The sequence below is a fragment of the Convolutriloba macropyga genome, chromosome 7, assembly GCF_964194025.1.
Source record: "Convolutriloba macropyga chromosome 7, txConMacr16.3, whole genome shotgun sequence".
Taxonomy (NCBI): Eukaryota; Metazoa; Xenacoelomorpha; order Acoela; family Convolutidae; genus Convolutriloba; species Convolutriloba macropyga.
In genome coordinates, this window is record NC_134474.1 from 11,740,590 (window position 1) to 11,766,470 (window position 25,881).

A 25,881-nucleotide genomic window follows, 5' to 3' on the forward strand; every position below is an offset into this window, starting at 1 on the left:
ACTTAAATGATTCAATTAATTTTGTCAATTCATCAATTGATTGAGATCTTTTTAGGTATAAAGTAAATATTATCCATTCAATTATGCACCATAAATTGGTTATTGCAGAGATAACTTCAACATCGACAGAAAAGTTGATTGTCATTTGACGTATTCGATTATAGTAAGAAAGGTCATTAAATAATTCTGAAAAATATCCCCTAAAAATAACTAAGTAACATTTTTGGGTTAGTAGGTTTTTATAACTATACCGTACACAGTTTTGAGCACCAATGCATAAGAAATAACGCTACATAATTGTAAAGATCCTTTTGAAGAAATTTCATCAGCGCCAGTTTGCGATTTGTAAACAGTCCGCGAGTTCAAATCCATAAGTGGTCGAAAGTTGTTTGAGGGACGTTGGGACTGCTCTCCGGAGTCGCTATGGCCAACAGGGAAAAACTGGTCGTACTGAAAAAATGAGGTTTTCCTCTCATCTGTTCTACTGCGCAGAGTTAACTGATTCTTCTTCTTAGCACTCCAAAGTTGTCATCGTTATTTGATCATAACATGTTTGTAAAATTTTGAAATCAAGGATAATTAGACTTGTTTGCGAACAAAATTTAGTTCCTCTAAATTTCCTAAATTTTGCGAAAAATCTTTAAAAAAATTATGCAATTGCCGGAGAATAAAATTTATGCGGTTGCCGCAAACTATGTTGTTAAGAGCTCCAAGTTAAGAAACCAAAGATTGAAGTGTTTCAAAAAAAGAGATTACCATTTCAAATTCGTTCCTTATTTTCAAATGAATTTACAGACACCGATGTCCTTGAAAAGATATAGTCCTAAAAGTATTACTCCTGAGTTGATATCTTTAATTAAAATTCAAAATATAAATGGAGAAGTCCTTTTTTTGAGTGAGTCATGCAGGTTCGAAAAACTTGACACCTTTAGAAACTTTTACTGGATGATGAGTTCTACCTAAAAACTTTTACAGGATGCTGACTTTTACCTAGAAATTTTTACAGGATGTTGACTTTTACCTAGAAATTTTAACAGGATGTTGACTTTTACCTAGAAATTTTTACAGGATGTTGACTTTTACCTAGAAATTTTTACAGGATGTTGACTTTTACCTAGAAATTTTTACAGGATGCTGACTTTTACCTAGAAATGTTAAATGATGCAGTAAGAGATGAGGTCACAAACAAATTCAGCCGGTGAGTGGTAGAAGTTACGTAAAAAAGTGACATCCGTACTCGATAGAATAGTCGTAACGAAAACCAGAATGACGTCGAATGGAGAAACAGGACAAGTCCTGTATTACAATCAGAGAATATTCATTCAGAAAACGAATTGACTATTTCGAATTGATGAGTTCGGTCTAGAAAAAAGAACAATAGAAATTGAGCAAAAAATTTTTTAAGCAGCGTTTTTTTTGCTTTTATTTACTAGTGAAGACATTTCACTGCAAAAACGCTTGATTTTTTGCTCCACTTCGTATTTTGGCGTTACCAAAACCACGACTCCGATTTGATTTCAAAATCACAAAAATTTACGAAAAGAGGCGTATGAGAACAACGCAGGGCAAGTCTTGAATTAAAACTAAAAATTTGTTTTAAAGAGACCAAGAATGTAGAATTTTAAAACCACTTAAAATAAGCCGATAATAAATTGCAGAAACAAAGAAAGTCAGTGTTGTGTTAATTTTCCGCAGTTGAACAAAACACCACTATTGAAAAAGAAGTGTTTAATTTTTATATAATTTTAGTTAAAAAATTGCACGTCACTAAACCAATTATTAAAAACACAGAAAAAAATTCCGCACGTGAACTAACGTTTTTGCTTGCTAAGCAAAATTTTTCACGACTGGTTTAGTTGCGTTTTGAAAAAGCTGGATGAACAGAAAATGACTCTCTCAGTGTGGAGGAAAACCCATTAAAGCACTTTGAAACGCTACTTCAGAAAACACTTGATTCTATAAAGTACTCAAGTATCCCCAACAATTACCGTTGCATGGTAATAGCCTACAAAATGAATGTTTTTTAAGCTTCGAGTTTTTACAGAACTACAGATTAGCTCCATTCTCAAATATGTCAGTATTTTTTTGCAGTTATCTGTTCCCCATAATTCTATATTCTCTATTCTAAACTATTTTCTAAACTAAACTATATGCTACACAAACTTCAACAGCTAATTTTTTTTGTCATTTTCTCTTTCTTTGTAACCGCGCCAACGTCGTCGTCGAATATTTTCTAGGGTTGTAAAAATGGTTGGACGGTTTTAAAAATGCTTTTGACAAGCACTTTATTGACTGATTTTAATGTAAAAACGATTGTTCGGAATAATTGATTACTTTATAGCATCAGGTTGCTTTTGACGTACCTTTTATAAGTGTTATAAGTGATTTTCATATAATTTGCACAAAAAGTTACTTGAAAATTTTCGCCTAATGTCTAGAAAAATTGGCTTCGCCTAAACGAGCTTTCGTCTAATATCCTAGGCCCCTCTTTTCGCTCTGCGCTTTTTTGCAGTTTGAACACTTAGATTTCACATGAGTTTTTCCTATTCCAAGTGCACTCCAAAAAAGTTAGCGACCAAAACGACGCTCAACCAATACTCTTTAAGTTGTAATAAAGTACCCCAATACCTTTCAAAGTCTTTGAAAAATACAAAAAAAATTGCAATGGGACCAATGATAGTCTCGATTTACGGCTATCAATTGTTAGTTCAATTACGGCTATCAATTTTAAAACAAGAATCGTTAGTTGTGTGCGAAGTTAGGAATTTTGTCTTAGCATTTAGTGCTTCTAAATTGAGGTACCAAACTTATCTTCGTAACCAGACGCAACGTCAAAGTTAATTTTCACAATGTTATGGCATGTTTATTCAAAATACAGCAATCCTCTTACTTTTGAAGTCGACAGTCCTAATGGAATTAGTAAATTGTATCATCAGGTGTCTGGCCATTTTTCCTTAATAATATTAATCCCATCAGGAGTTTAGAAGTGTTATTAGGAATTTGCTTTGACTTATGAACAGAAATGGGTTGGACCCATAAAAATAATTTGGATCAGGTTTGACTAGGGGCCCTCGACTAAGTAATGAAAGTCAATATTACCCTCTCCTCTTGGACTTGTTAAGTCTTTTCATAAAATCGAGGCCACGATTAAGGAAGGTTATGGGATTCCCGCTATGTCAATATCGATACTAGGCAAGTCTAATTGCAAATTTAGTATTGGCGCTGATTCAGAAATACGATAATGTCTATTTTTATACTTAGCAGTGTGTTATGCATGTCTTTGCCAAGAAGACTTTCAAGTCTGAAAGCCAACGTCTAAAATGGTGAGAAGGCCCCCAAAGGCCAAAAAGCGTAAAAATGTCTGCAATTAGCCGGTTAATTGCTGTTTTTAGTAGCCCATAGATTGAAACATCGACATTGAAATAGAAAATGAGAAAGCAGAGATTAAAAAAATGACTGAATTTGTTTCTCTAAATGTCAATAAGGTTCTGTTGAGTTGGAGTGCAGTTTTAGTTTGATTTTAAAACTCGACTCAATTCAGCTTCTAAACTGAAAGCTAATAAGCTTAATACCAATGTCAGCTAGCAAACGCTCTAATGAAATTTGACAATAACCTAATTCTGAATGACTTAAAAACCGGGCTTTATCGGTTTTATCGCATTTTATTGTTCTATAGAAAAAAAAAACAGTTAATCCAAGGATACCTGAGCAGTCGAAATGAGGATGGGTTCCTGAAACAGGGTCCACGTGACTCCTTCACTGCAGGGAGGGGTGGTGAGAGATCCATTGTACCGATAGAACGCTGACACTGACGAGTGTTTCTGGCTCATCCGTAAAACATCTGATAAATTTATAGAAGACGGCAGATCGACCTTATCGCCTAGCAAAAAGAAAAGTTACTAAAAAATGTTACCAGTTAGGTGTACCATGGATAAAAAAATTTAATAATCAATAACTAAATTTTTATTTTTATCTCATTGTCACCTCAAACTCACCTATTACGTAAACGTTGTAAAATAACAAGCTTGTACGCTAGCAAAGAACTCTGGCAACAGAAAGCAATGAAAATATCACCACAGAGCCGTGGTACAAAAATGCAATACTAGTGACTTCGAGGCATGCAAATTTTACTTAACTAAAATTGACAAAGTTGCAAAAAAGCAAACACAACCGACTAACGTCGGGAGAACTGCTCTCAAACGACCGGCGAGCGGTTGGCTTCGTCAGTAGCTAGCCACGATGTAGTGAGGCTAGCGTTAGCTTAATTGAAGGGGCGTAAGTGAGCGCAGCGGGGGGGGTGGGTGCACCGGGGGGCTGATGGGGTGGCAACAGTGGGGGGGGGGGGGCAACATTGAGGGGGGGGTAATCTCTAAGAACCGCCCGCCCTTCGCACCATAAGTATAAGTCTCCCAAACAGATTCTGTCAATCGCATACTTGAAGACTGGTGAGCTGAAAGGCTCTAAGAGCTCTTAATGCCCGCTGGGCGCTTCCTGTTTATCCCGTTTTTGAGGACGAAAAGTCAAAAGCGTCAGACGAAAAATGGGTCAAGCGAAAAATCGCATAAAAAGACCGACAGGACTAATATAATTTTTTAAAACTTCGTTTGAGAGCAATTAACCAATCTTTTGGAAGCAATATTCGCAAAATGTACGTTTGTAGTTGTGTAGCAATGTTTGGTTACAAAAATTGCAAGAGTTAAATCGATGATTTACCAAATTTAATTTATTACATACAAAATCGTTGATTAGGGCGTATGAGCGAGAAGAGGGTATGGACGCTGAATAATGATATGGGGTTACGGACGAGAAGGGGTGCAGAAAAAGTGAGGTTCAGTCATACCGCCAAAGACTGTCCTCTACAAATGATTTTGTGTCTTATCAGCAGCCTCACTGAAATGTATACTTTTACACTATTGGAGCTTTAAAATTGGTGATCAGTAACATGATGACCTCCGGGATTTACCGATTTATTGTGTTTTTAGGAAAAGAAAAAAAAAACGCCAAACAAAACTGATCAAGTGAAAAGTTATTACAACGCATGAATATTCTGTACCTTGAGGACAAGTTCTGTCTGAGTAAATTGACACCAGCTTTGCGCAGACATAAAAACCGAACTTAAAAAAGACATATAAACATTCAACAATTTGAAAAATTAGCGAAGTTTTTACTAGATTGCAAAATGGGTGTCATTTCCCCACGAAATCATCATTATATCTCCACAGAAATCAGAGAATTAGATTAGCGCTAACAGCGACTTTTTCTTGACGAACTAAGCTAAAGAGAAGAGAAATTTCAATAAAATTGAAAAAAAAGTTTAAAGATGAAAAATGTTCCAACTTGATGCAGTCCTATTTTATCTGAAGTCATCTTTCCACTGCACTTAAGTGACAGCTATTTAGAAATCGCACGCCGATTTAAAAACTTTAGATAAAAAGTATTTAAACCCGTTTCTTTTGGCCATCTGTTGACGAACTGAACAGCTCTTAAAAAAACTTACAAAACGATGTTAAATTCCAATTCTTAAATTGTAGCATAAAAACTAAAAGCTGCAATTCCTTGAAATCCAGTGGTTACGAAACTGAAATAATTGAAAAACAGAACAATGATTTTGCAGCTTTGGTGTGAGTAATATTACCACTAAGATCTGACTTTTATTTGACTATAAATTCCGCCAAATGCATAAAAACATCCTAAAAACAATCTAGCTGGATATCGAAAACTACGCGACAAAAATTGTTCACCGGCATCACTAATTTTTTGAATAGACTATATATAAGGTAGCGTAACACAATGAAAGACGATCTCAAAGAATAATTTAAAACTCCTATCGGATGAAACGGTTTGAGCAAAAACAGGTTAGGGGAACTACTCACCTCTTTAGTAAGATTTTCTTAACCTCAATTTTTCGTTCTTTCTGAATCCTAGCCCAGACTTGGAATTATGAAAATACATGGCTAAAGTAGAATTCTTTTTATAGGCATTTTAGGTTTCAAGTAGTGTTTTTTCATTTTCATCTTAGGTAGAGCATGGTGTTTTCATGGGTCCAGTAAACATCTTTTCACAGGTCTTTTTTTTTAGCAAATTCGGAATTTATAAACAATATTCTGCTTCTACATACAGATGCAGGACCGGTGCAAGACTAAACAGTTCTGCACTTAGAACTGTCCAACTTAAAAAAAAACAGTTGGAAAACTGGCAAAAGACAAAAATTTTTAGCGATTCTCAAGATAAAGCAATTTTAGCACCTGGACTACGTCGCCACAATAGCTGATTGAATGAAACTAGGTAGCTTCATTCTAGTAGTTTTCTTCCAATTAGCCATGATGAAAATGTAACGTTAATGATTTTTTCGCTTTTAAATTTATGAAGTATCATTTTTTAAAATGAAAACGTTGCCGATTTTTGAGAGATTGTCGATTCTCTAAATCGCAAAATATGAAGGATCATACATGCTGACTACTCTGTGAGCATTAGTTGGCAATGAAATTGCACTAAAATGTTTATTGTTTCTAGATACGTTTTATTATCCAGCCAAATTCAATTACACATTTTTTTGTCCAGTCAAATTTCAGACGTTTATTGTCCAGCTTTGTCTTTTGATTACCAATATCGGTCACTGACGGTCTTTTAATGAATCCAGGTCTAGACAAGGGAAATTGTTGTATGAGCAAAAAATCCCCATTTCCCCCAATCCCTGCTACGCAATTCTGTTCAACAGAAAGTGTAGTACACTTTTAAAACGTTGTCTTCAGTTTTTGTCATAGAGCAACAATTCTTAAAAATAAACACTCCAAATTTTTACATTGAGTTTAGTATCTTTTATATGCATGCTCTCTATCGAGTTATTCGACGTAGTCATTTTTGGTCTGAACTTTTTGGTCAAAAGATTCAATTAGCGGGCGAATGATGGTATTCTAGAACAAAAAAAGTGGGAGCAAAATTGCTTAATGCATTGGTAAGAAACATTCAAAAACTTTTTTTTCACGCAAAAGTTTTTCGTGGCTAATAGAAAAAGAGGTAAACTGTTCTATCAGTTGCTTCTTGAAAAAAGGTATCGACAAAAAGAACTTATTATTTTTCTTCTACTATTAGCCGAATTTGGTAATATTATATATTATTATTTGGTTATTGTTTTGTTCTGCAATTGTTTTCCGGTGGTTAGAGCAGAATTAAAAACTTTGCAAAACATAGAGGTTCTTAATTCTTCCAATTTGTGGTTCATTTGGCCGTTTGATGTTCAGATTGGCGCGAATTGAGAGTAGACGTTCAGCGAAGACGAGTAGTAAATTTCAGCGGGACAATTATTTTGTGTTTGTGTTTTGCGTACTCTGCAATTTATAGATTCTTGATCCTTTTTGCCAGCACATTTTGTTTGCTCAAATACACTTGCTATTGAAAATTGTATTTTTTTATATGGGCAACTGGAAATATTACAGAGAACGAGGGGAGGTCTGAGAGATCCCCCTAGAGGGGAGAGTTGAATTAGATCAAGCTTTGAGAAAGCTAGATTAAAAACGGGACGGGAGCTGAAAAAATTCTTTGACAAACCTGGATTTTTAGCTGATGCAACTGCGTCTGTGATTGAATTCCAAAACTTTTCATTCTTGGCGTCCTCTGATATCTAAAGAATATGAACCGCTTTAGTTCTGGTATTAAATCTTTTCACTCAGTTGCGTTTTGGTAAACATTTTAGGACCTAAGATTGGGTCAGGTACCCAAGCGGTATGGAGCGTAAGGGAATTGACTGACAATTGGAATCGTTACACGCTATGCCAAAATATGCAATGTTCTGTTGGGATCGGAATCGTTCGAATATCAATTGATATCAGATTCTTTTAATTTTCAGATAACGTTGGTTATATATGTTTTTGTAAATATGTAAATATGTAAATTTTTTGTGTAAATATACGCGGAAAAACTGAAAAGAAAATCTCAGTGATCTCGTTCTTGGCCCTTTCCATCCGTGAACTCAAAATTATTTAATAATTTATTGTGTAATATGTCTATGCTGGATAAATAATTTCTTTCTTTCTTAAATTTGTTAGAAGTAAAGTAAGTAAATTGAATACTAAATTCACCTTTACAGTATTTGCTCTGAATTATTGATTTTTTTAAAGTTGGCATAAATTAGAGATGGATTAAATGATCACTTTTTAAAAGTGTTCTATGAATTAACGTCTATTGTGTGACTAAATACTGTGGAAAATAGAATTAAACTTACATCAATGAACAAAGCGAGAACTGCGATAGTAGGGTCCGAATCTTCTGAAGTTTCAGCTGCGTCAATGAAAACGAAGTGCATCTAAAACAAACAAGACTAATCACGCTAGCCTGTTATGAAAATGAAAGTTCCAACACAATTATTGACTCCTGCGGCCAGTGGTTAAATTGTTTGAGCGCATAATTATCAGACAAAAGAGTACTTCAGAAAGGTTCTATTCTGACTAAAAAAATAGTGGCCAAAAAATTAATAATTGATCTGAGTTAAATTATAATTTTCCTGCACCTCTCATTTTTATACTCTCAAAAGAAAACACTTAAATTTGGTTTATTAAAACATGATTCCTCAGAGCAGATAACAAAATACGTTTCGAGATATGACAGACCAAATAGTAAAGAGAAAAGCTCTGGAGCATTGGAGTTTTATCAGAACAGAGCAACAATAAATCTAGATGTTCAATAAAAAAGTACTTTTTTCAGCTTGAAACTTTAATGAATGTGCTGATTAGATTGAAAAAAAATCAATAACAAGAGAAAAACAATAACAAGATTTTGAGTTGTAGGCTGTCCACTTAAGCGTCAATTTTGTAGGGATGTCAGGATACTTCGTGATAATTTTTTAAGCTGTGACATAAAAATCAGTGAGAAATTTTAAAAAAATTCATCACGAAAAATTGTACCTCAAATTCAAAATCAATCCATTAGATATCTATAGAAAACGGATAGCTGTGATCAATGATGAAAATACAAAAAACTCCAAAATTTAATTCACAGATCCCATAAATTCCTCGACAAGGTACTAATCTTTTATTTTTGATTTTTTTTCTCAGTTGGACAAGGACCATTCGTTTCTCACAACAAATATAAAACAATAAATCCTCATCCGTCGATAATTGGTGATTACTTATTGACATTCTGGAAAAATCTGCTTTGTCTAGTACTATAACCTAGCGACAGTGATTGATTTTATGGCTGAGGTAATAAATTAAGAAAAAAACTATATAGAAGCTAAAGCCAGTTTTTTAAGCTTTTCTTCGATTTGAGCATATATATAACAAAAAAATTTGAGCTGAAAAAAGAATTGAAACAAAAAAATAAATATGCAGAGAAACAACGCTGAAAGTTAGGGCAATTGCTTAAAAATTTTTGGAAACAACAATAAACTTGACTAAAGACAATTTTTTAAGATTTCTTGAACACGATAGGAGCTGCCAAAAACATCAATAAGTTAGTTGCAAAAATTCAATCAGTTTTATATCCAAAAAGACTACCAAAAGTGTACTTGACTGTTTTTTGCTAAAGAAACAATTAAGTTCAGATCTGTTTTGGCAGATTTAATGTTAAACAAAAACCTTTATTGACCATGAGTGTGTTTGAAATATACCTAAAAGCAAACTACAATAAATAAGAATTAATTGTCTTTGTAAAGGAAAACTGAATCAGGAACGACTAAAATTTAATATCTCGAATATCTTGGGATTCTTGATATTCTTGCTGGAAGTTTCTTTCAACGACGTTACGCAAGCAACCAATATCATGGAAAGGAAAAATTCATTGAAAAAAATCATTAAAACAAATGGAAACGTAATTGAATTATAGATAATTGCTCCCAAACAACTAGTAAGATTTCAATTCTATTGCCACCTGCTTCAAGAGCGGGGGGCTAAATTCATTAACTGAGCTTCAAATGGCGTCATTATAAGTTATTATTTTCCACTAAAACAACTAAATAATTTGAAACAAAAATATGCGCATTCTCAATCGAGCTTTAGTAGTAAATTGCCGCCACTTGAGTTCAACTGCTGAAACCTTTGAATGCGAGAAACATTTATATCATGCGAAAACGAAACATAGAAACAGATACAGATCTAGATTGAAAAAGAAATTGAGGCCGCTCAAAAAGCTATTTAAAAAACTTTCAGCGATTAATAAAGCTTTTTCAAATTCATTCCACAGAAGCTTTTTATTAGGGACCTTTACTGCACAAATGAGTTCCTTTGAACTTAAACAAATTCAAATTAAACTTGGGTTTTAAAGTGCAAAAGTCATTTTATTGAGTGAGGTAAATCAAGTATGATCAAAATCTAGTCACGCAAATAAATTAAAAACTTTCGCTAAAGTGAGTGAGAGATGACGTCACCCTCGCAAATGCGGTTAGCGAGAAGAAGAAGTCAATCAGAAAATTTGAATTCTTCAGCTTTGCAGTGTGAACAAATGTAAAACGAAAAAAAGAGCGTCACAACGACGAAACAAAAAAACATAGCAGGACAAGTCCTGACGTACAATTCAAAGGATTTTCATTGACTAAAGGAAAACTAGAACTAGAACGCACTTTGAGTGAATTGGGAAAACCATTTCCTAAAAAAAATCAGAACAAAAAATAAGAAAAAACAGAAATTCAATCAAAATGCCGCATGTGAACCAGTAACAATTAAAAAATTAAAGCAGATTTTTCCTCAAATTTAAGAGCTGGTTTTCAGTTTGATGTGAAAGTGCTTGTGGTGGGATGTAGTTTGATTTCAGTTTGCGAGTGGTGTAATGTGGTATGATGTGAACATGCCTGTGCTGTGACGTAGTACGATGTGAAAATGTAAGTGTATTTCAGGCTGAAAATTGGCGCTGAAGCAAGATAAAAGCAGAAAACTTCCAGGCTAACAAGATTTATACAAAAATGTTAACTAGGCTGACAACTGCTTGAACATAGCCGCCATATTGCCGGAAAATGGCAGCGATAAACGCTTGAGGCCTTCAATGGAAATGAAACAACTAAAGAAATAAGACAAACGGATTGACCACCAGTCTTTTAAAAGACCACTAGATTTTTTGGGTTAGAACCAGACTGACGTTTTTTTGAGACACATACTTTTTATATGGAAAAAAAATTTTATAGACTTTTTTTTCAAAAAAGAGTATTCGAAATCAAAAACTCAGGACTCCAATACTCTAGTTAAAATTCAGAAAATTTAAAACTTATTCAGCGGGTTCAGAAATCAGTTTTGTAGTGAGGCAAGTCACGCAATTTTCCTAAAACCAGAAAAAAAATCACCCACATAAATTTTACTGCAAAGCGGGAGAAATCACTGAATTGTAAAAATCAATGGTCGCAAGAATCATCAATATATATGACGAAGTAAAATTATAAAGCAGGTCAGTCTGCAATTGATAATCCATTAAATTGAAGGAAAACCTCAGAAATAATGCACCTGACCAGCACATGAATTGAACAAATCTAGACAAAAGGACTATAACAAAAGTTGCGAAACTAAAATAATCAAACAAACTGAACAAAAAAACAATCAATGCTAAAACAATCATTGCTGAAGGCCAAAATAATACAGTTTATTATACTTTTATACTCACGCACAAGCCTTGAAAGAAATGTATTATCCACTAAAGGTAGATAAACTCGAGAAATATGACTAATGCTCCAAAACAACTGAAAACTGCAAATTTTGAAGAAAGGTTCTAAATTTTGCTAAAAAAAGTTTCAAAATCCTTTTTTATTTCCGGACTTCTCTCTCTTAACCTATCCGCAAAGCATTAAAAAACGTTCGTTGGCCATTAAAGATCGTTGAATTAAAAGACAGAAAATTATCAAAAAAATTAGAAACAATCACAAATTTTAACAAAATATTTCAAATTTCGTGATGTTAATACCTTGAGAATCATTTTTTTGTTTCCAAAAAATCTCCACTTTTTATAGGCCTTAAAAAATTCCATCAGCTCTTAAAGATCAAAAAATTAGGAACAAATTAACAATTTTTAGAAAACTTTCAGAAAAGTCATATATCAAAAATTGCTAAAACTCGTGTTATTAAAATATTGATAACAATCCGTTGCCTCTTGGAAATATGCAGTAACTTATTATTAAACCTTGAGGCGCACCTCTTCATAGGCCGGAGCCCTAGGTATTTAGTCATCAGACCCTTAGAGGAAGGAATTCCAAACCATCGGGGGTCCAGCTCTTTGAGGAGTTGAGTCCCGTGAGCCTCAAGTCTCCTTAAAATTATCTTTCGCGACATAGCAGAGCATGTGTTGTCTGGCCCAAACAAGTCGTGCAGTCACTCTTTATCTTTTAGCTCTGCCATCACAGTTGCATTATTACTCTGTGATGTTAATTCTGTGACTACCACTACTACTTTCTTGTCTTGATCATACACAGTATTTCCTACTAGAAGACTTTAATTTCAGACACTATTTGTGCGCAGGGATTACGCACAGTTGTTTCTTCCGCTACTCATCAACTTTCAGTGAATACAGTGTAGCAGTCATCCCAAGCTCCCTCACATCTCAACCATACTATCCCTGCGTTCGCTGCCTAATAACAATGGTTTCTGATCGGTTAGAGTTCGCTAGAGCCTTCAATTGGAGTCTAATAAATTCGCTATTAAATGATCAAAAATTCATCTACTAGCTGGAAAAAACTCAAAAATTGACAAAAAAAGTTTAAAAAGCTCGAAAAAGTTGTGAAAATTAAAACTTATTTGCGTGTTTTTGTTTGGATTACTAAAACAAATAGCTCTTAAAAAGGACGCAAATTGTTTTTTTTGTCGTACAAAAGACATTTCTCAGCTTTATCGAGCCTCATTTTTTAGCCGGTCCAATAAAAAAAAACACGAAAAATTAAACATTTTGTGCTGAAAAATCTACTGAAAATGACCTTTTAACCTTAAACTACGGCCTTCTCAAGAGCTTCACCGCAGAAAGCACTCGAGCGGCTACTAAATTAACCAAACGTTTTAAGAACAATTTGACTCAACACGTAGGCAGTTTTTGTGGCCCGTGGGTCTGGAAAAGCTTGAATAACAACAAGGATTGTCAAAAAAAATTGAAATCGATTTTCAAAAAATTGCCAAAATACGTCAAATTAAAATCTTGAAAACTATTCCGTTATATTTAGAAACTAAACAGTAGTGTAATATTAAACCTCAGAGGTGTTTTTGGCCCCTGAGGTTGGAGAAACCTAAAAAACGACCATAATTTTCAATAAAAAACTAGAAAAAATTGCAAATTTTGTTTTAAAAAATCGTTTAAATTTGCAATATTAAGAACTTGATACCATTCTGTTGCCACGAGAAGCTATGCAGTAACCTATTATCAAAATCTAGAGCAGTCTTTTTGACAGTAAGAGCTGGAACATTTAAAAAATTTGCAAAATTTTTCAAAAAAACTTGAAAAAATTGTAAAAAAAAAGTATCCAAAAAATAGTATTTTGTTTATAATTGGAGTTACAAAAAATGTAGCTTCTAAAATAGTAATGGATTGAAAATAATTATGGCTTTCAAGAGACCTTTATTACATTTAACAAACCTCGATTTCAGACTGGTCCGACAAAAGTTCGAAAAATGACTTAAAATTTTAACATTTTGGGCTCAGAACTCCTAAAAATGGCCTTTTAAATCGAATTACGGCCGTTTCAGGAGCTTCACTACTCTAAACACTAGTGGAACTACAAGTCATTGCAAAGGGCCTCTAATTTAACTTGATGTCCTCTGAACCTTTTCTGATTATAAGTTTTGAATGCTCAAAATCATGAAAAAAAGTGTAAAAACATCTTACACAAAAACATATAAATCGTGACGCAGAATTCAAAAAATGTTGATTACTAAAACAAAAACTGGACCTAGAGTGGACCATAAGAGAATATGGAAAATATTTTCCAAAAAAAAATTCAGATCAAAAAATTAAAAAAAAAACTGAAAATCATTGTCAAAATGCCACATGTGACCAAAAAACCCTTAGGGAGAAAAATAAATTTGGTTCAAACAAGGAACTAGGCCTATAATGAACTATGAATAGATGGGGAAAACCGTTTTAAAAGCCTCCAATCCAGAAAATTGAAAAAACAGCAAAAATCACAGTGAGATTGAAGCATGTGAACAAAAAACCACTAATGAGAACGCGAATTTTGTTCAAACACTGTTTTCTCACTCTAATTTAAAATTGAAGTGAGAAATTTTCACGCCGCAAAACAGCTCGGTTTTTCGCTTTCCTTCGTGTTTCGGCCTGACCAAAATCACTACTCAAATCTGTCTTCAAAATTTATGAAAATGTGTGAAAGATCTTTAAAAAAGACTGCGCCCCAATACATTTCAAGTTCTATGAATTGTAAAAACGACAGAGCACCAAAACAGTCCAATTCTTGCATTGCGAAAAACCACGATGTCTCCAAAATTAGCCGCTATCGCTTCCGCGCTATTATTAATAGTCATGGACAGATCAAAATCAGGATAAAATTAGAGGTACAGTTTTACTCTGAAAAAAGACTGATCAGTTTATATTTTGACATAAACAGAATCTATAAATGTGTAAAAACCCTAATTTACAGTTTCCGGATTTACATTGGTTCAGTACTGAAATGCTCTGTGTGCTCAACCCGGTTGTTTAATGCATATTATCATATTGATAAATAAGTTGTGACGATATACATAATTAATCTACAAAACTTATCGTCAGCAACAAACTTCAATCGCGAAATGGTCACAATCGATTAAGGGCTAAAAGGCTGCCAAAATTTTCAAAAAATAATTTAGAAAATCAATGTCGTAAAATTTACTGAAATTGCTTAATACCCTTTGAAACTGTCAGGCAATTGAAAATGCCCATCACTAGAACGAAACATACAGCAAAAAATTTTGAATAGTTGACTTGAAAAAAAAATAACTAACAGTTTTAACAATAATTGTTTTTTAAAAAAGTAATCAATAATCCGGAAGCTGATATTTAAAACTGAGATCTCTAGTTGTCATGATTTTGAAAATCGTTTCATTGACGATGACCTGTTTTTCTCAACACAATCGTACCCACTTTTCATCGCCTGAACAAAAAACAGATCATGGTTAGAAAAATTACTTAAATCACATAAATTGTACCAGAGGTAATGTGAAGATTTACAGTCAAGCAGGTGCTTTTATTCGCCTGATTTTATGCCTTGAATTGGCTCTGAAATTGAAGTTTTCACTTAGTGTGAGAAAAAAATTGATAAGTCACGCTTTGGCAGTCTGTTCATTCATAATTAACAAAAATTTATGAAGTAAGTGTTGTTTAATTGTAAATTTAATAGTGTATTTGTTGATTAATGTTGCATTACATTTTCAGTTGCCTTTTTTAATAAAAAATGAACATATTCAACATCTTGTTTCTATTTTTCCTTGTCAGCACTCCGGCAGGTGAGATTTATAAAGTACAAAGTAGATGAATTGCTATTAACAATTAGTTAGTATACTGAAATGCAAAAGTAAGTTTACTGAACGGCACCCCATAAACTCACGAAGTAAAAAATAAATTTTTGCGGCGATTTTACTCCAACCTAAAATCAAATTTCGCAAAACAATTGTAAGATTGTAAGATTTGCGTTCAATGCGATGAATGCGGTGAAAAAAAACTTTTAAGCGGTGAAAAAATTTTTTTCAGCGCTTAAGCGGTGAAAGAAAATTTTAAGATTTGCGTTCAATGCGATGAATGCGGTGAAAAAAAACTTTTAAGCGGTGAAAAAATTTTTTTCAGCGCTTAAGCGGTGAAAGAAAATTTTTCACCGCTACAAGCAGGATGCGGTGAAAAAAATTTTTTCACCGCTACCACCAGAATGCGGTGAAAAAAAATTTTCACCGCTACCAGCAGAATGCGGTGAAAAAAAATTTTCACCGCTAAAATCGCAAATCTTACAAAAATTTACCGCGCTAATTTCAACGCTTATATTATATTCACAGGAAATATTATTGAAGTAAGTGACAGATGGCGCAGTGAATTACGAAGTTGCATGAGGTAGAGGTTCGAACCCTTGTACGGCAGTTTCTTTTTTGTAAGAATTCTGGTGAAAGCGGTGAAAAAAAATTTTTCACCGCAAAATTCAACGCTATTCTTACAAAAATTCACCGCTTTCAGCGCATTCAACGCTAAAAGATGCGGGCGCTTTGCGGTGAAAAAAGTTTTTTTTTCACCGCTATTCACCGCTAATCTTACATCATTTTTTGTCAAAACCTCGACCCGGGATTGATCCTCTACACTAGTCGTCTCGTTTACCCATAAATTTCAAATAAAACGCAGCTTTCGTTTGCAAGAAACCCCAAGGTAAAGTTGATGAACTGCATCCAAGTTTCGCATTAAAAAAGTTGTCACAAAAAAGACCTGAAATACGATCCTTAGAACTGAGTTAACTTTTGACACGAACATCAGCATTTTTCAAGCAACCTTAAATTTTGAAACAATATGAGTTTGGAAGCGCAAAAATTGGCAAACGTTTTGAAAACATTTTTGATTATTTTTTCTCCGCAAGGACGGTGTCATAAAATTAACGGACAAAATAAATAGCATTATATATAAAACTATTGACACTACTGATCCTCAGAAAGCATAAATCATAAAACAAATTTGTCGAAAATTATATAGAGAAATTAAAGAAGCGGGGAAAAAATCCGGCAAAGGTCGCAATCTTCACAAAAATCATTGAACTCAAAGTAAAAAAAAGTACAAATCAAATTCGTTAACCATAGCTCACCACACAAGTCTTGAGTGAAAAATAATATTTCTGAATTCCATTACGTGAAAACAGAAACCGATTAATGTCGGAAGAATTACGCTCGCACGACTGGCGAGTGGAAAAACATTTGACCCCGCTGGGATTCGAACCATCAACCACCCGATTTAAAACTAGCTACACTCCCCACTCGGCTATCAAGTCCTTATAACATTTCCGACAAAAGATTCAGACCACATATTTGTAATGCAAAAATGATTGTTATAATTGTTCAATGCATTTTCATTAGTTGTGCAAAGGAATTCAAATTTTTAACTGCGTTCCATTTTTTCAGTGATGACAAGAATTGGGTATTTTATAGCTGGTCAAGAACTACTAATCCTCATTTTGGAATTACTGTCAATGTAACTTGTGGCACTTTGAACGCCGACTCGCATTTTTAGAGCATATTTTTACAGCATATTTGATATTTTATATCAAAAATTTTTTACAGCTACTATTGAATATATTTTTATAGGATAAAATTATTGCCCCTTCCTCAAATTATAATTGTCCTTAGAAGCTCACCAACTTTTTTCAAGCAACCTTAGCCAATAGCAGTGTTTTGAGGCGATAATCAAAAAATGATCATTGAAACATAAACTGACTAATGTCGGAAGAATTGCTCTCGAACGACAGGCGGGTGGAAAAACTTTTGACCCCACAGCGATTCGAACCAGTGGCCTCACGCTTCATAACCATATGCAATGCCGATTTCTATTTGCCCTGTTTTGTTATGCTGCAACCGATTTTATATTAACAAGCTTTACTTCGGAGTGAGAGCATTAGAGATCACTCAAAAATGAAGAACGAAAGCGCGAAGAAGTCACTTCAGAAGTCAAAGAACGTTCTAGAAGAAAAGCTCAAAAACAGTCATGCGATAAATTTGCATTATAAAGACCATACGTTTACGATAATTGCTATTAACTTTGCTCAGGAGAAATTAAAAAGGACAAATGAACTCTAAATTCCAAAAAAAAAAATCAAATATTAGAGCAAGCCACACTTGAAAAACCAATAAAAATTGCCGTTAATGAGAGTAAGCGACAAGACCACAAGTAAAAGCAAAATATAACAAAATTCTGAAATCTAACAAATTTTTTTGAAAAACATGATCAAAGCCAAGAAAACCGCTCCTGTGAGTTCCAGCAACTAATTAGGTTCGGTTATGCCTTACAAATAATTATTTAGATGTGTCATTATTGGAAATATTTGATAAAACACCAAAATATTTAAAATATACGAGCAAAATTCAGAAGATCGCATTTTTTTAATACAAAAAGTCGCAGTTATAAAAAAAGCTAATAGCTAATACTTGAAACATTAAATCGATTCAATTTTTTCAGCAACCGATCAGAACTGTTCTTAAATTACTTATTGATAAGACAACAAAATCAGCAACGCATAAAAGCAAATTTCAATGATTCGCTAACAGTTTTTAAAAACCAAAAGTGTAAAAGTCAAAGGAAAAACTTTTAGCTATATATTGAAACATTTAATAGGGTTTTTTTGGTCTCAATTTCATTTTGTTGAACCTGACGGAAAAGAAACTGCATGAGAAGAAAATGGATTAAGAAATTTATTAAGAATTGTAAAAGATTATCAAAAAACTCACTTATTTTTCAATGACAATAAAGGATTTTGAAGTTTAAAAAGCAACAGGTTAGATGGTTCAAACATTTGCAAATAAGTGCTATTAAATCATACATGTAACAACACTGCAAACAGAAGTCAGCTTCACGAGAAAAAAAAATTTTATCAAAATTTTTGTAATCGTTATTTATTGAAAAAGATTATTCTTCAAACCTAATGGACACGTTGCACATTTTAGTCATCGATGTGTTTAATGTTATCAATAACTTTTGACGTCTCTTTTGACGTCTGGTAACAATTATCAAATCATACATGTAACAACACTGCAAACAGAAGTCAGCTTCACGAGAAAAAAAAAATTTTATCAAAATTTTTGTAATCGTTATTTATTGAAAAAGATTATTCTTCAAACCTAATGGACACGTTGCACATTTTAGTCATCGATGTGTTTAATGTTATCAATAACTTTTGACGTCTCGTCGGCATTACAAAATCAAAAAAGGGGCAGAGATAATAAAAAAGAGAAAAAAAACGGAAGTAGCCGGAATCGAATTGGAGTACATTTTTTTAACATTATAGACAACCACTCGCTGGAACACTATTAAATTCGTTATATCTTTACATTCGAAAGAACAAACGGAGGAAACAAACTGTCATAGAAAAAGCAATAATAAAATCTTTTCGTGAAATTTTTTTACGAGATACAATTCCATAAGCATTGTTTATAATAAATAGATTATAATACATTGTCTGGTAACAATTAATTGTAATCAATAAATGACGGGTAAATATACAACGATGTATTTCAAAAAAGGAGGAAAACAGAAAAAAAAATAATGGACAAGATCTAAACCAACTAATAAAATTTTTATTAAAATCCTTTAAAAAATGCGAAGTCTCAGAAAATTGTCCTTAATATTCCTTAAGAAACAATTCCCGATTGTTTGCTGATCATTCAAACGGCAACCCGACAAATTGCAAGTTGCGTAAAACATCAGCAGAATGTAAAAAATACAAAACTGTAGATTTTATTTCAATTCTTGAAAATATCTGCTATCAAACATTTAACTTTATTTGTTTTCATTTTGTAAAAAATAAATCAAATAGGACATTCAAAAATGAACTAAAACGTTCTTGAAGCGAGAACTACAATTAGTCGGATAAACTTCAAAAACAGTGAAAATATGAAAAAAATAACTAAATTTAACCTATTTTTGTGCAACTAAAACAACCTTTAATTAAAAAGAGGCTGAGATCGAAAATCTTTCAGAAATGGTTGTCTGCCATGACTCAAACTCACACTACCAAATCTTTGCCTCCGATCGCGGCTTGCAACCTTTTTTGAGAGATTGCTTTCAAAGCCGGAAAAGCAGATGGAAGCAACAAAGTGAGCCTGAAATTGATAAATTTTGAAAATTTGCTATCTTTATGATTATAGCTCCCATTGTGGTATGTGGTGTGTTTATCATGATTGCTGGGCTATACGTTATATAATTTGGCCACTAAGCAGGGGGGGGGGTATAATGGAAAGACTCAAAGATTGTTCTGGAAGGTACTGAAAGAGTTAGGGTCAGATGACTTACAAAGTAGAACTTTGTAGCATCAAATCAATCAGCGTTAACAACGTCTTGCCAATTTTATAGAGAAATCCAAAACTCAAATCACGTTCTAATTTTAAAAAGAATAACCGACTAAAGTTGGGCGAATTGCTCTCAAACGACTGGCGTGCGGTTGTTTTCGGTTGTAGCCAGCTGGGGCTTAGGGATGCTAGAATTAGGGGGAGGGTTCAAACTTTTAATATTGAGAACCACCCTCAACACCCTGAAATTGTCTACTCAAAACAACTTTGATCAATCGAATTCTTAGAGACCGGTTAAGTTTAAGGCCGGTTAGGGGAATTTAATGCCCTCCGGGTTTCACTTGTTTATCCCGTTTTTCGGGACCAAAATTCAAAAGGGTCAAATGAAAATTCGGTCAAGCAAAAAATTGCATAAAAAAGACCACAGGACTAATATATTTGCCGCAAACTTCGTTTGAGAGGAATTAAAAATGTTTGCCTGAGCATTACAAAAAACAAGACGTGTCCTCGAGACTAACTTAGTACATATACTTAAAAAATAATAAATGAAGATCATTTAGAAAAGTTTTCCAAATGTTCTCATCAAATTTTTGTAAGTATTAAAATTTGGAATAATGATTTCTTTTGAAACTTTCAAAGGGCTAAAGGACCTTGAGGGAAATGTGAGACTGCATACGCTTGTAGAATTAAGTTTAGTCGATAGTGCAGCCCATTTTATTTTGTGTGTTGTGGCTGTCTTATGAATAATTAATGAATTCATGTTTATTAAACAACATTATTATTAATCAAAACTCTGATTTCATTCTCTTCATATAAGCACTTTATTTCAGTTGCGCCATTTTTAGTTTATATGGTCAAGATTTGAGTAATACCATATAAACTAAAAATGACACAACTGAGTTAAAGTGTTAATTAAAAGAATGAAATTAGAGTTTTGATTAATTGTGAACAAACATGAATTCATTGATTATTAATAAAGTTCAGGTAGGTATAAAACATTAAACTGCGCAAATAAATTTGCCGTACTTTAACAAACCTTAATTTCCCGCAATTTTAACTGAAAAATATCTGAAAAAAAACCATAAAGTTTTACGAAGAACTGAAAAACGATGAGTTTAGCAAATTTTGTGTGAATTTTGTTTTAGCCACAGAGCCGTTTGATGTTCTGTCGGTGGATGATCCAGCCTCTCAATCTAATCAAAACAGGTTATCTAATCAAAACAGGTTGACTTCATTCGATTACTTACTAGATCGATGGTTCGAAAACAAAAATTTTGGGCTAATTCAGGGGAAAACAAGGCCATTCTCAGTTTCAATTACAGGGTCTGAACAGCGGTGAAAGCAAATTGAAATTATAGGACATGATCTGATAAAATTTGGAGGAAAATTGGTGAGATTTTCCAATTAGAGATGTTTGTGAGCGCATAAAGGTCTGATCAGAGGTCGTTTCAATTATACTGAAGTCTTATCTTAATGGGATAATTTTCCGACCGTTGAACAATTAAGCACGCAAAAGTGTGAATTGAGAATGAGTTAGAAGCTGGTTGTTTAGATTTTAATTTTGTCTTTTTTTCTAAAGGCGTTCATCTTCAAGAATTCTAATTTATGTAAAAGAACCAAATTTGATTATATTTCCTTTAAAAAAGCCTGCCAGTTTCCGTCGAACGATTTACGTTACTTATGGAACATCTTTTTAGGTGAGTATTTGATAATATCTTTACAAAAAAATCTTTACTTATATCTCTTCACGAGGGAATTTTGGTATCTCAAATATATCAACATAGCCTTGCAAATTGTCAGCCAATAGTCTTGCAAAACAGCCAACGCTGACCACTTGACGCACATCAGGATTGAAACCGAAGAACAAAAAGAAGAGAGAGAATTTGACTGTTTTTTTTTCGATGTCAAAAAAAATTTTTTTGGTATCAGTTAGATTGCAAAATTATGATTAATAAACTTTTCCAGTAAAAACTAGTGAGCTTAATACCAGCTATCAATCGCTCTAATAAACGTTGATAGCCTAATACACTTTGACTAAAAGACCCCGTTTTATTGATTTACGTCGTTTTTTTTTAAAAAATTTTGCCTTTGAAAATATTCTGAAAGAACAAAATTAAATATAAATTGAAACAGATAAAGTTGGCGCAGAGAAAGAACTGTAATACAGCAACAAACTGTGTTGATGTTAATAAAAGCAGCGCTATGCCATTTGGTATTGATTATTGCAAAATGTAATAATGGTTCTCGCTCAAACTAAAAAGTATGAGCAACCAATCTCATTTGTATGCTCAATTACTCGTTTGAACTAAAAATTTAGAAAGAGCATTCCTTTCTTCTTTTTTGGAAACTGCCGTGTTTGCATGGAAATTGGTGTTTTGCTTAAATAATTCATAAAATGCGCTGACAAAAAACATTTGAAAAATAGATTTTGGTTACTGTAATGAAAAGTGGAGGTATTGCATACTAACCTCATTTTCGTAATTTTTGCACAACAAGATAGAGATATAAAGCACCAGAGATAAAAAGTAATGTGAGAAGAATTAAGCGTCTTATCATTTTTTAATTCCAATTTTCTTAAAATTTTGATAATATTTCATGCTTTTGAGCTTTTTCTTTATCTAAAAGCATAATTGCGTCAGTCAAAAAAGCTTTTAAAATTTGTAAAATTTATAAAAAGACTCTTTTCCTTAATACTGCAAAATATTTAAATATAAGAACTGGATTACAGACTTTGTAACTGATTTGGTTTACTGTGATTATTTTCTAAAAACTTTCAAAAAAATTTAACACATAACTATTGTTGGATTGAAAAAATTATCAATACAATTGTTTACACTTATTTGAAAACGTTTTTGATTTTTGCTTTCACGAAACAAGCACAAAATCAAATTTGATAAATTATATTAAATTTTGGTTGAATTGACAGAAAGCTTTTTATCAAACTAGTTTTCAAAATGGTGTGCAATATTTGAAGACAAATCTGTAAATTGCTTTCCAAACATGGGAGAGATTTGAGTTTTCAAATGACAGAAGAAATATTATTTAAAATAATGTTTTGATCCCTTTGAAAACTTTCCTTGTTAACCAAATTTTATTTTCTCATTATCTTCTCAGCAGACAGCTAAAATATAGTTTGCTGACATTAATTTGCTTTTTGATGTTCTGATTAAACCAAACATAAGCAACTAACGTCCGACGAATTGCTCTCAAACAACCGGTGAGCAGTTGGCTTAGGTAGTAGCTTGGGATTACGATTGCTAGAATTAGAATGGGGTGTGAGAGCGGGTTTGGTGGGGGGGGGGGGGTGTGAAGAGCGATGGGGAGGAAAGTCAGCGATGCGGAGGGAGGTCAGAGATGGGGGTAGGTTTGTGTGAGAGCTGAACAAGAAGGAGCAGGTCAAAATGAATAGGTTTGGGCAGGGTGTACAGGGGTGGGGTCGAAGTGAGCGCGTTGACTTAGGAGAGATGACCGAGAGGGTCAAACTTTTGAGACTAGGAACGACCCCATCGCACACTGAAAATGTCTCCTCAAAACAGTTTTGGTGAAACGCATACTTAGAGACTAGTAGAGCATAAGACTCTAAGAGCTATAAGAGAGATACTTGACCACTTGATTCTCTCCAAACGTTACTTGCTAATATTGTTTCTGAGTACAAAAAATCAAATGGGCCAGACAAAAAATTCTTCAAGCAACAAATTGCATTAAAAAGGAGCACAGTTCTAAGGCCATTCTCAGTTTTAATTACTGGGTCTAATCAGCGGTGAAAACAAATTGAAATTATAGGACATGATCTGACGAAGTTTTGATTGGGGGAAATTGGTGAGATTTTCCAATCAGAGGTATTTGTGAGCGCATAAAGGTCTGAATAGGGGTTGTTTCATTTACCTTGAAGTCCTATCTTAATGGGATAAATTAACGCTAAAAAACTTAAGAATGAGTTAGAAATTGGTTGTTTAGATTTTAATTTCGTCCTTTTTCTAAAGTTTTTCTTCTTCATGAATTCCAATTTATGTAATGGAACCAAATTCCATTATGTTTCCTTTAAACAACAGCCTGCCATTTTCCGTCAAACGATTTACGTTTCTTATAGAACAGCTTGTTAGTTGAGTATTTAACAATATCGCTACAAAAAATCTTCATTTATATCTTTTTAAGAGGGAAATTTTGGTATCTCAAATATATCAACATAGCCATGCAAATTTCCAGCCAGTAGTCTTGCAAAATAGCCAACGTTGACCACTTGACGCACATTAGGATTTAAAGCAAAAAAAGAAGTGAATGTGACAGTTTTTTGTCACGGTGTCAATAAAGTAATTTTCTTGATATCAGTTAGATTGCAAAGTTATGATTAATAAATTTTCAAGTAAAAACTAGATAGGTAAATACCAGCTATCAATCGCACTAGTAAACATTGATAGCCTAATGCACTTTGACATAACAACCCGTTTTATTGCTTTACGTCGTTTTTTTCTCTTGCCCTTGAAAATTTTCTGAAAGAACAAAATTAAATATAAATTGCAACAGATAAAATTGGCGCAGAGAAAAAACTGTAATACAGCAACAAACTGTCTTGATGCTAATCAAAGCAGCACTATGTCCTTTTGATATTGATAATTGCGCAATGTAAAATTGGTTATTGCTTAATTTATAGAGTATGAGTACCCAATCCCATTTGTAAGCTCAATTATTCGTTTGAACTATAAAGTTAGAAAGAGCATTCCTTTATTCTTTTTTGGAATCCGCTGTTTGCATCCAAAACGTTTTTTTGCTTAAATAATTCTTAACGAGCGCTGAGAAAAAACGTTTTAAAAATAGATTTTGGTTACTGTAATAAAAAGTGGAGGCTTTTGCATACTATACCAATTTTAGTTTCGTAATTTTTGCACAACAGATAAAGATATAATGCAAGAGAGATAAAAAATAACGTGAGAAGAATTATGCGTTTCATCATTTTTTAATTCCTGTGTTTTCACCATTTTGGTAATATTTCATGCATTTGAGCTTTTAGTTTATCTGAAATCATTATTGCATCAGTCAGAAAAGTTTTAAAGGTTTGTAAATCTTATCAGAAACCCTTTTCCTAATATTGCAAAATATTTAAATATAAGAACTGGATCACAGATTTGGTAACAGATTTGCTTTACTGTGAATTTTTTCTAAAAACCTTTTAAAAAATTGAACACATACAACTATTGTTGGATTGAAGAATATCATCAAAATATTTTTTTAAACTTAATTGAAAACTTTTTCGACTTTTGCTTTCACGAAAACCCCACAAAATCAAATTTGATAAATTATACTGAAATTTGGTTGAAATGACAGAAATATTTTTAGTTTTCAAAATGGTTTGCAATATTTGAAGACAATTCTGTAATTTGCCAACAAAACATGCGAGAGATCTGAGTTTTCAAATGACAGAAGAAATGTTATTTAGAATAATGTTTAGATCCCTTTGAAAAATTTTCCGTGTTAACCAAATTTATTTTCTCATTACTTTCTCAGCAGACAGTTTAAATATAATTTACTGTCATTAATTTGCTTTTTGATGTTTCTATTAAACCAAACAAAAGCAACTAACGTCCAACGAATTGCTCTCAAACGACCGGCGAGCAGTTGGCTTAGGTAGTAGCTTGGGCTTAGGATTGCTAGAATTAGGAGGGGGTGTGGGAGCGGGTTGGGTGAAGAGTTGAAAAGCGATGGGGTGGAAAGTCAGCAATGTGGAGGAGGTTAGCGATGGGCTGTAGGTTTGTGGGAGAGCTTGACGAGGGGGGGCAGGTCCAAATCACCAGGTTTTAGTAAGGTGTACGGGGTGGCGTCGGAGTGGACGCGATGACTTAGGGGGAGGACAAAAATGCGGTCAAGCGAAAAATTGCATTAAAAAAGAAGAGAGGGCTAAGGCCATTTTCTGTTTTATTAACAGGGTCAAAACAGCGATGAAAAAAATGAAATTATAGGAAATTATCTAATGAAGTTT

The 25,881-nt window shown here is 33.3% G+C and overlaps 1 protein-coding gene across 1 annotated transcript in view; it reads right to left on the bottom strand.

Moving 5' to 3' along the window:
* Positions 1–25,881, bottom strand: part of LOC142342606 (carbonic anhydrase 7-like) — a 53,612-nt gene continuing 27,731 nt past the window's right edge. The window contains exons 4-7 of the mRNA XM_075393997.1: positions 8,222–8,302; positions 7,549–7,621; positions 3,705–3,880; positions 1–450 (exon numbers count right to left, since the gene is read on the bottom strand). Coding sequence (XP_075250112.1) covers positions 229–450; positions 3,705–3,880; positions 7,549–7,621; positions 8,222–8,302 — 552 coding nt within the window. The 3' untranslated portion in view covers positions 1–228. The remainder of the gene's footprint in view (positions 451–3,704; positions 3,881–7,548; positions 7,622–8,221; positions 8,303–25,881) is intronic.